The sequence below is a fragment of the Pimephales promelas genome, chromosome 3 (genome assembly GCF_988280905.1).
Source record: "Pimephales promelas chromosome 3, fPimPro1.hap1.1, whole genome shotgun sequence".
Classification (NCBI taxonomy): Eukaryota; Metazoa; Chordata; class Actinopteri; order Cypriniformes; family Leuciscidae; genus Pimephales; species Pimephales promelas.
Genome location: NC_142771.1, coordinates 27733374 through 27747814, shown reverse-complemented (window position 1 = coordinate 27747814; position 14441 = coordinate 27733374). Strand labels below are relative to the sequence as shown.

General features: G+C 38.2%; 1 protein-coding gene across 1 annotated transcript in view; it reads left to right on the top strand.

The window, feature by feature from the left end:
* Positions 1-281: 281 nt before the first annotated feature.
* cntnap1 (contactin associated protein 1) overlaps positions 282-14441 on the top strand; it is a 34091-nt gene continuing 19931 nt past the window's right edge. The window contains exons 1-4 of the mRNA XM_039687859.2: positions 282-671; positions 12714-12815; positions 13618-13811; positions 14089-14242. Coding sequence (XP_039543793.1) covers positions 605-671; positions 12714-12815; positions 13618-13811; positions 14089-14242 — 517 coding nt within the window. The 5' untranslated portion in view covers positions 282-604. The remainder of the gene's footprint in view (positions 672-12713; positions 12816-13617; positions 13812-14088; positions 14243-14441) is intronic.

The following is a 14441-nucleotide window of genomic DNA, read 5'->3' as shown; positions in this document are numbered from 1 at the left end:
CAAGTCTTCGACAAACTTAACTGGGATACATGATAAACATCCAAACAGTTGCTATGTGCCTCTACAAAAGGTTGTCAGGGACAACGTCTGTGCGTCACTAATAGCGTCACTGGTATGCGTCACGTAAAAGAATCGTATTAATCGGTTCTTTAACGTAGTGCTCGAAAGAACCGTTTCGCGGATATGATTCGCACTTCCCATCATTATGAGGAGTCCAAAACTTTTTTCCCTGTTCTCATCTTGCCCCCTCCCTGACTGCGCACCCGGACACTAAAGTCGAGGCTGTCCACTGTCTACCCAAGCCATAGGACTTCACTCTCCCTCTACATCAAATATAAAAGAGAGTTAATGTATTATTTCAACCAGATTGGCACAACTTTCCACATTTCAATGATTTTGGTTAAATGAAAGTACGCGCGCTCCCGCCAAAATGCAGCATCAGCACCACTATGTCGCGCGCGCGCGCCTCTAGCGAACGAGTCTATCGCCATCCCGGCCGAGAGAGTTAAAGTTGGCCGAAAGGACGGCTAAACGATGCAGTACTGTCCGGTGACGAGGAGAGGATAACATTTGATTTACTCATCTAAAAGCGACTCCGTCTCAGATGATGGATATCAAAATTCTTGCCTCAAGCCTTTTACTCTTTCTCGCCTTTCAACATTGCTCGTCACGTAAGTGAATCTGCAGATGCAATGCAAATGTTTCTTATTTGCCATATTGGTGACTGTTATTCTTCATCAGAACAAGTGCATCAGCAAAGCTATGACATAGCCTAATTATTTTAATCTCAAAATTGCGATTATTCATAAGGTTGGATTGTTTTAAATCAGAATTTGTTTAATGTTTTTGTTAATCTATTTTTAGAGGATCCACTCCAGTCTAGAGGGTTTGGGCTGAAAGTAAAGCGCTAATATAGTCTTGATTCTGCACTCGCCTCTGTGCCTGTGTGTCTACGGGCTCTTTCTGCATTGCAGTGCCTCCGCGCGCTCACTTGAGCAAGTTTCTGCATGGAAAGGTGCGTCTTGCGCAGGGGACACGCGGGAAGGACACACTCTCCTGCAGTTAAACAGAGACTGCTGAAAGCGTCTATTTGCAGATTTAGCCGTGTCTTTCGTGTGAAAAGTTGAGATTGTCGGTGTATTTGAAATGGCGTGGTGAAAAATTCCTACTCCATGAAGTTGCTTGTGGGAACAGCCCTATGCGGAGACAGAGGGCGGGCTCATTAACTCACCGAACTCCCAAATTCACATGACGTATAGAACACCGCATGCGAATCCTGACGTTACCTGACTGTATTACAATCTTCAAAATATCAAAATGATATAAAATCCTAACATGCGAAATCGATATTCTTATTACATGATCTTCAAAACACTGCTCAATAAGGTGCTGGGAGAAAGCTTAATCTACTTAATCTAAAATAATCTGATTGTGTGCCATGATTTTAAAATTATTTTGTTCTGACAAAAAAAAAATACTGTTTTATCAATTAGTAAGGGAAAGCATATAATCTCTCACAAATATTATGTGCACACTATTGAAATTGCACTGTTGACAATTGCATTGTCTCTTTTTGAAGTGAGTGGGTCTCAAATCCAAATAATGAATAAATTATGAATACTGTCAACACATCTATATTAAATTTCAAAAATGTAAATACTTAACAAACACTGAACAACATATTTAGGTCCTGTCTGGATATCTTATGAATAAGTGTGAGCTCTATTACTAAATAGTATTAAGTGATTGTTTGTTAATGCAATGTAGCCTAATGTTGAAACTATAATAGCACATAAAATCTTGAAACAATGAGGTTTTGTGGAATCCCAAAAGAGTTTTAGGCTCCACTTCACTGCAAATTCTTTGGATGATGTAGTGTGTAAAGAAGATAATCCAGTTCTCAAGAGAAATGACACAGCATGAACACAGCACTCTCGCTTTCAGAATTCATTTATAAATCTTTGGGAAGGAGCGGAAACCATCCAAACTAAAAATGGGTGCTCTAATGAAATGTCATTTTAGTGAGATTTATGATGCCATGTGTGTTACAAATTAGATCCTGTTGAGGAAGGTGTGAAAGATTAAGGAAAGATGCTTGTGCCCTGCTGTGGCGTCTTGGATTGGCTCTGTATTTTGAAGTCCCTTTTGAGCTTATCTTTTGTTTCATTCAAAGACAGCCACCTACTGTGCCTACAGTCCCGTTCTAAATAATTTATACCAACGTGACTCTCTATTCTGCATATGTCGATGCTAAAAATGCTAACCACAGCCTCTTCCCCAAGAAATTAGAATCCTAGATAAAATCCTAACCAGCCCAAAGAGACTGATCCAAACTAGCAGTCTAGACCCAAGTGCACCGCTGCTTTCTCCTATGAAAGATAGCATACATGATATGCACTCAATTCTCCTTGAGCAGAAGTGCTGTGTCAGCCTGCAGAGACTGGGGGAGTGCCTGTAATTCAACACACGTGTTAGAGAGAGAGAAAGAGAGAGAGAGAGAGAGAGAGAGAGAGTGAGAGGTTCAAAAATGCTTTAATTTTTACATTTCAAAAATCATACATTCATATACTCATTCTAAAAATAGAACATGTACAAAACCCACAGATATTAAAATAATAATAATCAAAAATTCAGAACCATCACATCATCATAAATAGTACATAAAACATCATTAATAGACCATATCTCAATAAAACTCCTAACATCATTTACAATATCATAATATGCATACTCCACTTTAAGCCTCCCTTCCACTAATTTCCTAAACATCACTTCCGGATCCGTAGATGCCAACTGTAAGCCTTTGTTCTTCCTGGTCTTCCACACTGCCAATTTTGCAGTCCCAATAATATAATTCAATAAACAAACTTTCTTCCTCATCAAAAAGCTATATTTTAACCCTCCAATAAACACTTTATCTGAAAAATCTTGATCAAATTTCCTGAACCATTCTTTAAGAAGATTAAAAAGACTCTGTAGTCTTTCACATTTTAAAAACAAATGTTCCAAGTCTTCCTCTTCACCACAAAACCTACATTCCCCACCCACAGCTGGATTCAAGTGTGCCACATGTCTGTCTGTAGCTATTGCCCTGTGAATAATCCTCCATTGCAGATCAGCAGTTCGCTTCTCCACTGGAGGTTTATACAGTGCTCTCCATCTGTCCCTTACGAGGAACTCTTTTGTCAACAGTCCTGGCCACCCAGAGGCTTTCACTCTCCTGTCCTGAGCGATTCCTGATGTAGGACCTTCACCGTGATGTAATAAATGGCCTTCTTTGATGTAGACTCGAACAGTTCTATTTGAGGAAATTCAAAAAACAAGATTGAACCAGCCTCCTCACCTTCCAGATCCTCCTTACTTGCGGGAGCTATTTTTATCTTCGGAAATTCTTTTTCATCAGTTTCCTTCCTTGCAATGATCTCTCTGTAGCTGCTTGGTATTACATTGAAAATTTCCTCCATCAGTTTTTCTGTAAGTCTTAGTGAACGTAATCCTGTCACCTCTCTGATGGTCTCAGCTGATCTCCATCCATTCCTATCCAAGAGATGCCCCAGTTTTACAACGTTGTTCCTCAGTAAGCTCGTTCGTATACTCGCAGAAGATAACATCCTCGTCTGGATCATTGGATTAAACAGCAAGGGTTCTTCAGTGACCCATTGTCCTTGAGGATCAATCTCCCGTTCTACTTTAAAAAAACAGTTCTCCAGACCTTCAACATAGACTTATAAAATGGTGTAAGCTCAGACAAGCTCACCTCCTCCAGTTTTATTAGGAATAGATGAAGAGTTCAGATGCAAAAGCCTCTAAATGCCATTTGAAATTTTCTTCTAAAATGACCATTTTTATCAAGCTTGTATATTTAAGTTCAGTAATTTCACTTAAATGACAATTAATAGGTAATCTTCATTGCCATTTAAGTGAAATTTCTGAACTTAAATATACAAGCTTGATAAAAATGATCATTTTAGAAGAAAATTTCAAATGGCACTTAGAGGCTTTTGCATCTGAACTCTTCAGATGTTTATCCAATCCCAGTCCTCCTGCTCTCTGTAGCAAAGCACAAGCAGTTTGGGCCCAAGTCAAGTCCTTATGATAAAGGAGTCTCTGTGCAGCTTGTATCCTGAATGCACTGATACGACTCCTCACATCCACCAACCCCTGGCCACCTTCCTGGACAGGTAAGTACAGCGCAGCTGCCCGGATCCAGTGCGGTCCACTCCAGAAGAAGTCCACCAAAGCTCTTTGTACACGGCAGATCAGTTCAGCAGGTGGCTCCATGACAATAAACCTGTGCCACAGTGTAGAGGCAGTTAGGTTATTAATAACCAAAACTCGCCCTCTATATGATAACTGTGGTAATAGCCATTTCCATTTAGACAATCGGGCGAGCACTTTCTCCAGCATTCCCTCCCAATTCTTCATCTGGAACTGACTATTCCCTAAGTATACACCCAAGACCTTCAGCCCTTCCCTACCCCATTTCAACCCACCAGGAAGCTGCGGAAGTCTTTTACCCATCCACTGACCAATAATAAAACCCTCACTTTTCCCCCAGTTTAACCTAGCTGAGGATGCCTTCTCGTATTGCTCAATACTCTTAGTTAAAACTGCAACATCATCCTGGCCTGTAATGAAAACAGTAACGTCATCAGCATAAGCCGATACAGACACCCTAGAACTTATGTCTCCATTTGGAATTAAGACCCCATTGAGATTTCTCCTTAGCTTACACAAAAGAGGTTCAATGACAAGGCTATATAACTGTCCTGAAAGTGGACAGCCTTGCCTAATTCCCCGAGAAACAGGTATTGGTGCACTTAAACCACCACCAGCCTTCACAAGAACATATGCATTGGAGTAACACAACTGAATATATGAAATAAAAATATCACCAAAGCCAAAATGCTGTAAAACATTATATAAATAGGCATGGTCAACTCTATCAAATGCTTTCTCTTGATCTAGAGCAAGAACACCAAACTCATAATTATTCAGCTGACCTATTTCAATAACATCACGCAATAAGGATATATTGTCCATTATAGATCTCTCAGGAATACAGTATGTCTGATCCTTCTGCACCAATAGACCCAGATAACACTTTAATCTATTAGCCAAACATTTTGAGAATATTTTGTAGTCAACACACAATAATGACACTGGTCTCCAATTTTTTAGAAGTCCCAGATCTCCTTTTTTTGGAAGTAGTGAAAGAACTGCCCGACTACAACTTATGGGAAGTTTCCTACTTTGACAGCATTCAGACAGTACCTCATAAAAGTCTTCTCCTAAAATACTCCAAAAACGTTGATAAAATTCAGCAGTTAATCCATCAATTCCTGGGGATCTACCCGTGGACAACTGCTGCATTGCCTCTGTAAGCTCTTGAAAGGTGATGTTATTAGGTAAGGTATCCATGTCTTTGATAGAGCAAAATCTTGCCCTTATTAGCGCTTTCTTTACTTGCTCTTGTAGAAAAGTTCCAAGTTCTTTATTTTTCTTTCGTAGAGCATCATCATGCACAAGTTCATTATTATTAAAAATTCCTTGTTCTAAAAGTTCAATGTCTCTTTGTAATCTTTTCACAGTCGCCTTAACCACTGATCCAACATGGGATGAATAATTCTGACAAAATATTCTTATGTTCACTTTTCCAACATCCTGAGATTCTCAAACGAATCTTTCTTCATTTTACAGTTTTTCCAGAAAAAAATAAATGAGTCACAAAAATTAATGTCCTGTAGCAATTTAGCATTAAAATGCCAGTAATAACTCGGTTTTGACATATTTTTTAAAATAAAATCAAAAATAACCATGTGATGGTCTGAAAAACCGTTAGGCAAAATAGAAGCATTCGTCACCCGATTATTCCATACTTTACCCAATATCTAATCGTGCACCACTGACTCTATTATCATTTACTTTAATCCAAGTATATTGTCTAGATCTTTAAATAATCATTCTCCACACATCTAATAATTCGAATTCATGCAATACATTTACCAACATCCTACTTGATTGAGTATGTGGCTCTTCACCATTTCTATCAATTGTAAAATCCGTGGTGCAATTCCAATCTCCTCCCACAACAATACACACATTACTATCAATTGTCTTAATTAACCTTGTCATTTTCATAAAAAAATCAATCCTCTCAGATCCATTATTTGGTGCATAAACATTCATTAGCACAAATACCATTCCTCCAACCTCAACCTTAGTTAACAACAGTCTACCTTTTATGACCTCATCCACAGCTAAAATATTAACATTGATATTTTTCAAAAATAAAATAGCTACCCCTGCGCTATTATTTGTCCCATGACTTAAAGTGAGCTTCCCTCCCCACCACATGCTCCATTCATTTTCATTATCAGTATCAGTATGGGTTTCTTGTAAAAAAAAAACTACATCAACACAGTTAATTCTAAGAAACTCTGAAACCATTGCCAGTTTTGTCCTATCTCTACCTCCATTTATATTCAACGAGCCCACCCTCAAAAGCCCCATAAGAAAAAGGAAATAAAAGAGACAGGACAGATAAAAACGTGACATACAAAGTTTAGAAAACACCATGTGCAACTTCTTCATTTTACTTTTTTTTTTTCCTTCCTTAACCTTGTTATCATTTTCTTCAGACAAAATCTCTTTTTTTTATCTAAGGCTTCATAACTGACATTTCTCTGCAATGACAACACTGACCCAATGAATTTATCTGTGTCTGGAAAAAAATCCGTAACTTCCACTACTTTCCCAAATGTTGCATCCAAAAAGTTATTAATTTCATGCAACGTGTAAGTATCCTCCAAAACTTGTGAACCTATCTCAGAAATATCAGAGACTGACTCATCATCTAATCCTCAGACATTTCAACACATCCAGATGTCCCTGCCACTTCATCATCCACATTTCCATGAATTTCAGCCTTTTCATTTTGATCAGCAAATCCCGATTTTTCACCTTTCTCACTAGACTCATTTTTATCAACCACATCATCATCAACAACAACATCCGTTTGTTTATCGCTGTGAACTTGAGCATCACTCTTCTCTCCAGCATTAGACTGTTTTACAGTCTCAGACTCGTTTGCTACCGCATCACTAGGCCCTGCAGTCTCCTCACCGTCATGGGCTTTATGTGGACATGCCATCCTTTTGTGGCCCACATCCCCACACTCAAAACACTTCATGCTTCCAGAGTTTGCATAGATCATGTATGCCTTACCTTCATGCCATACTCTAAAAGAAATGTCTAATTCTGGCTCATTCAGAAACATGAACACCTGCCTCCTGAACGACATGACATGCTTTAATTCAGCATTTTTACAGCGAAGTGGAACCATTTTAATTGCGCTAGCAAACTTCCCATAACGAACTAATCCCCGCTCAATCTCATCATTATTAATGAACGGGGGCACGTTTGATATTGTTATGCGCGTCGTCGGCGTAACCAGCGGTGAAACATTAATGAAATCGCCACTTACCACAATTCCGTTGATAACGAGACGATTAACTATCTCTTCCTCCTTTACAAAAATCACAACAGCCTTGTTCATCCTCGAAGCCGAAAAAATGTTTTCAAACCCGATCTGCTCTCCAACCGCGACTAGCACATCCTCCACCTCCACACCTGGCGCAGGAACACACCTGACTCCATTACGCAGAGACACAGGTGGCGGTGGCTCTCCCCCATTCGGTAATGACGCCATCCCAACACCGTCCCGAAAAAAAAAACTTTACTCAACTTGACCTACTTTCAAAATCAACCGTTATACCCCAAATTTAAGATGAAAAAAAGGATGAAAAAAGTCACCCCCTCCCCTAACGAAACCCCCCACACACCCAAACGCTCCCAGCGTGCACCGGAAGTGAGAGAGAGAGAGAGAGAGAGAGAGAGAGAGAGAGAGAGAGAGAGAGAGAGAGAGAGAGAGAGAGAGAGAGAGAGAGAGAGAGAGAGAGAGAGAGAGAGAGAGAGAGAGAGAGAGAGAGAGAGAGAGAGTTTGTGTGTTGAAGGTGCTTCTTCATGTGTCACTGTTCTCCCTTGTCCATGACATTGAAGGCATTTGGCAAAAAAGTGAAAGTGAAAAAGTCACAGGGGAATGAAACTGCATAGTTTAAAATTGCAACTATTGGTACCAGAAATGCAGACTTGTGAATTGTAAAGGGCATAATATTAGATGTATGCATTGGTATGAGGGGTAACTGGGCTGAACTATTATATAACTATTATAGGCTATTTAGTAATATATATATACTGTATGCTTTTTATGTCTTTGGGGGGTTGCAACTAATTGCAACTTTGTGTGTGCAGTTTGAGTAAGATGTAGCAAGAGAGGGATTGCTAAAAGCTAAACTCTTATTTAGGTTATAGGAAAGGGAGAATTTAATTTTGAACCCTTTGTTCTGTTTCAAAACCTAGTCAGTTGCCCACATGAGTAACTCATTTTAAAGGCATTATGTTCATATCCTAAATGGAGACTGTTCCAAAAGGTAGCCATCTTAAATTGTGATGCTTCTTTATAAGATTGGGTTGGGTGCACTATTTACTCAATCATAAACATTTTCTAAGGTTATTTTGCTATCCAGCATCGGAGTCTGATAGCCCATCCCTTTCATTACAAAAGGAAATTTGCAACAGTTAAGTGCATGAATGCACAGCATTCCACTCTTCTTCTTTTTTCGCTTAACCCAAAGCCAAATGTATCATTGATACAAAAATTGCATCAAATATGATACATTAGACATTTAAGGGATCTTTATTTCTACATCTCTCAATGCAATAACTGTTGCATTGCATTGTTTGCACCCTACAATAAAAAATGCAGAGCTTTTAATCAAAATTAAACATTTAAATATTATCTTATAGAGCAATCGATCGCACAGTTCGATGCTACCTGAATTTCATCTTACTTTTTGGCTATACAAATATCATCAACTGCACCAAATTGGGCATTTTTGTGTGTGAGCTCCATGTTGTCCTATGTCCAATAGGTTAATATTTGAGTTATAAAATCCTGATGTAAGTTATTTTTTATTTTTTTACATTTTTCTCAGAATTGCATGAAATAAACGTGCAATTGTGAGTTATAAAGTCAGAATTGCAATATATATATATAAACTTTCATTTGTGAGAAAAAAAGTCAGAATCGTGAGATATAATGTCGCAATTATTATTCTTTTTATTGTGGGGTGGAAAAAGACTTCCATAGAATTTATTGTGTCCTACAAGGAGACGACTGCAGAATGCAAAACATGAATATAACATAACATCAAGATAATAAACAAAGCAAGATTTGATAAATAGTTTAGTGTTCACACAATATTTATGTATGCTGATGTGTTTTTATGCTTATTAAAGATTGCGCTGTTAGCTTAGCTACATGCTAATCTAACACGTTTGAAATCATCTGTGAGATGAGTCTCCTGTACCTGAGAATTCAGAATCTGTCACTTATTAGGTTATGTTAGTTATGCCTTTGTGTGCTGTGGAAAGCAAGGAATCTCACTGGTAGGTTTTGGAGCAGGACTTTTGTATTTAGATGGACAGGTTGGTTTCGCATGGGCGTGTTTGTGCATTCATTTTCATGAGGCTTTCATTGCTTATTCCCAGTCTCCCCTGCAGCTCTTCTGCACTGAGTGCTGTAATAACTGTAATGCTTCTCCTGCAGGGCAGGAACTCCTCTCCGTTCTGCACAGCTGCTAGGAGAACAAAACAGCACAGGGTGAAAATCATTGATCTTGGAGCTGGTGAAGAGGGACCGACAATCTCAGCAGCTTATATTTTACAAAGATAGATGAGGCTGGGTCACATTCAATCGATTCGTTTAATGTGAATCAGAATATTGCACTGCAGCTGTTGCTCAGGGGATAATGTGGATTTCTCTTAGACGAGGGTTGTCAACTCTTTTCAGGCCAAGGACCACTTTTGGACCACTTTTAATTAGCAAATCCATTCAATCCAATCCATCCAATAATATACAGATTACTAAAGACACACACACCTACTGCTTGTTAATGCAAATATCTAATCACCCAATCACATAGCAGTAACTCAATTCATCACATGGTCAAGGTGATTTACTGGGATTTTCATGCATAACCTCATAATCTCTAGGGTTTACAGAAAATGGTCTGAAAAAGAGAAAATATCCAGTGAGGGGCAAGTTCTGTGGGCGAAAATGCCTTGTTGATGCCAGAGGACATGGGAGAATGACCATACTGGTTCAAGCCAATAGAAAGGCAACAGTAACTCTAATAACCACTTACAACCGAGGATACAATGATGGGGTCAGAATTTGGCGTAAACAACAGGAATACATGGATCCATCCCGCCTTATATCAATGGTTCAGGCAGCTGGTGGTGGACACACACACACACACACACACATCAACCTCTCCTTTGACCAGCCGAGGTCAATTTCTGTCAATGTCTTTCACTGAGTCAAATCTCAGTAAACAGATGTGCAGTTTCTCCCATGGAATCAACTGTTAAAGGAATATTCACATTTCCACTGGTGAGTGGGATTTCACCAAGTAGAACATGTTCAAACATCATTGTTGATCCTGCAACAACATTCCAATTAACCAATCAGATTTGAGCAATAGGCTTACAGTTAATCAATTTAAGGCTTAAATCAAGGATTAGAGGCTTCTACATTGATGTTATTCATCCATCATTTCCCTCTGATTTTAGGGATAATTCACAGGTTGAATCAGGTTTATGGGTAAGGACTATGTATTTGGACAGAAGTGTTGATCCAGGAACATGTCTTCACGACAAAAAAATCACAACGACCTGTTTCCACCACAAACCATTTCTTTCAGAAGACTTTTATAATGGAGTTCATGGCTTGATGAATCCAGCTATAGTCAAAAGGCTGAAAGATGATTGAGCAGAGGACTGTGAATCAAATGGGAATTGAAATCCCTTGAGAATGAACTAGATGACTCATGCAATATTCTGTTACATTCCTTGCTTTTTCCTTCTCCATCTCTCTATCTCTCTCTCTCCATCAAATGGTTTCCCCCCCTCTGTTCCCTCACTGGCATTTGCAGTGGTCAGAATACTAATAACCTCTGCTGTGTCTGACCCTGCAGTCTCTTTGAGGCGGCTACACGACATGTCAATACGTCATTGAGAAATACAGTTGAGAACATAACAGTGGACTTCTGTTCATTGTTTTTAAAGAAAGCAAATTATAAATACTAAGTAATATTATAAGATTATATGGCTTTATTTAGTTTATTTACAGTACGAACCGTCCTTTTGAAGGCACTTCAATCTTCATAACCATCTTCAATAAGGCACATTCAATAGCCTACTCCTGAAATGAACCGGCTGTGTGAAAGTGTGTCGTCTGTAGAGGTGAGGTGGATGGGCTGATGTGAGATGTGATGCCATTTGGGCAGATGGCTTTATTAGAGCTCTGTGAGAGGGTGAGATTGAGGTGGGTTTATCTGACTGCCATTTAGATTAGGCTGAAATGTTGCCAGGTCTAATTGAAGCAGGGATTTGTGTATCAGAGGTAGCGATGCAATGACATGGCAAGACTTGCTAAATGGGCCTGATTTATATTGTGTTCCATATCCACTACGGCATACATTTTGTAATACTCATTTCACACATGATACGGCCTGTATGCTCATTGTGCAAATGAGACTCTAACAACATTAACCCACAAAATGTGCCTGTAGAGCCTGGTTTTGTTTGGTAATGTTTGACTAAAGATCTGAAGATATTGTAATTTACTCAGATGTATATGTTTTGTTGTTGTTTATTCAGCCTAGTAATAATCTCAGCAAGAAGAGCCACAGCAGTCCTTTATGTTGACCAATGGATGTTCCATTAAATAATATTTAGTCAGACAACTTTTGCAAAGTGCTGTACATATGGAAATAAAATAACAAAATAATACATACAATAGAATTTAGAACATAAGCTATAGAGATCAGGTTTGTTTTTAGCCTGCACTTAAAATGATCTACGGATTGTGCAGATCTAACATGAAGTGGCATAGGCTATTCACATTTACACTTTGGAAAAAAATGAATATTTGAAATCACAGGTACTTATAACTCGTGGTGGTTCAGTAAACTGGAAAAACTGCATACTGTATGTATATATACTGTATGTATATATACTGTAGGCTATACAATGAGCGAGTTCATCATGAATCCATCTTCCAAACCATGTTTTTGTCTTATTCTGAATTACTACAGTATATAAGTGTTTATATTTTGTCGGTGTCACATACAAAAGTTACATAGTGTACCTTTAAAGCACAATTGGCTTTATGCACAGCTGCACTACTTCCCGAACTTCAGCCAGCTCCTGATTATTGGACAAATTGATTGATTCAGGTGTGCTTGACCTCAGTAGTCATGGCAACAACAATTAGGCACACCTGAATTAATCAAGTTTGGCCAATAATCGCAGACAGGAAACAAGGAGCTGGCTGAAGTTCAGGAAGTAGTGCAGCTGTGCATAAAGTCAATTGATCATTTTAAGAGCTGCAATTTTGTTATACATAACATTATATTATGTTATACATAATAACAGTAATTAAAAATATTTAATGTACATATTTTTTCCCATGACAGTTTTATTGTGTTATCCTATTTTCAACAAACTGCTAAATAAATCTAGTGTCAAAAAAAATGAAAATGTCATTAAAGATTGTCTATAATTCTCTTTTCTTTCTCTCTTTTCAGGGCCATGCTTAGACCCGCTGATTTCTCCTCTTTATGCATCCTCTTTCCATGCTTCTTCCAGATATAACTTTTTTTACTCTGCACACTTTGCCAAACTGTATGGTAAGTGACCAAGATCTATGGGTTGCACTTTGCATTTTGAATAGGTCTGGCTGAGAATACTGATGAGAAACAATATTAACTTCCTTTGATTTAGCCAAATACATTTGTATTCCTATACATTCCTACACCCTTTTGAAGCAGAAAAAAGTCTTGAGTTTTTTTGTAAATAAAAGTGGATGTGACCACTGAGCCACAAATAAAAAAATATGAGAAACAATATGTAAAAGTCACAAGATAACTTGGTTCCATTGAAACGCAATTCCATTCCATTGTTTCATTGAAATGCTGCACTTCTGTAAAGTTTTATATATATATATATATATATATATATATCGTATTGTGCATATTGTAGTGTTAAATTATCAAATGATTTATTATATTTTATATCCATTAGAAGAGTCTGGAACAGAACTGTGGTAGAGAAACAATCACATCGAACCAAATCTTTATTTTATTTATTTATTTATTTATTTATTTATTTATTTATTTATTTTTATACGATTTCAGGTTATTACACCTTGGTGGAGAAACCTTACATTTTTTGACTTTATTTGAAGAATAAGCAAACAAACAAACAAATAAATAACCACAGTAGGCAAGGCATGTTCTTTAAAAGAAAAAAACCCAATCTTTCTGAAATGTCTCTTAATTTAAAAATTTTAATAATAATGTAGATTATTTGGATTTGGATGACAATATCTGTCATTTTACATATGGCCAAAATATGCTGGCTAGCCCATCTGAAGCACTGTCTACATGCATTTTCTCAGCTGATTTTTTAAATGTGTGTGTGTTGATGTAGGGAGCAGTGGCTGGTCTCCGTCGCCTCGGGACAGGCAGCCATGGATGCAGATTGACCTGGGGAGGAAATATCGTATCATGGCCATTGCTACTCAGGGTACCTTCAACTCTTATGACTGGATCACCAAATACATGCTGCTGTACGGGGATCGATTCGATGCGTGGACTCCATATGTCATGACAGGAGGCAATATGGTAAAAATGATCTATGTTTCACTAGTGTTTGGAAAGCCCACTGAAAAGTATAATCTGTTTTGATCAAGTCATGATGTTTTGAAGCAGAGGTTCAGGACAGGCATCTTTTTTATCATATTTGACCTTGAACATGACTCATTCAATCAGAATTTAGAGGTCATCCTTTTATAAATACATTGTTGATGTATGATTAGTTGTAGGTGTGAGAAGTTGTCGATTTGTTAAATGGTGTGTAACATTCATGGAGCTTTTGATATCAGATTTTTGTGTCTCTCAGACGTTGCCTGGCAACTGGAATTACTACCAGGTGAAGAGGAACGTATTTCATTATGCGATCACTGCCAAACATCTGCGCATCTATCCCATGGGCTGGAATACTGAGAACGGAGGCAAAATCGGCCTTCGAGTAGAGCTCTACGGCTGTCCTTACGGTAAACGGCACATGTCTGGACTGAGGCACTGCCAACAGTTTGTGTTTTATCAGCAGCCAAGAACTTTAGCATATCATGATACGGAAAATCTCCTCAGTGCCTTGTAATGTTAACCGGCCCTTTGAGTTGCACTGCAGAAAATCTGTTTCTAATCAGAATTTTGATTTCCAGTAAATATCTCAACCCCCTAAATGGCATG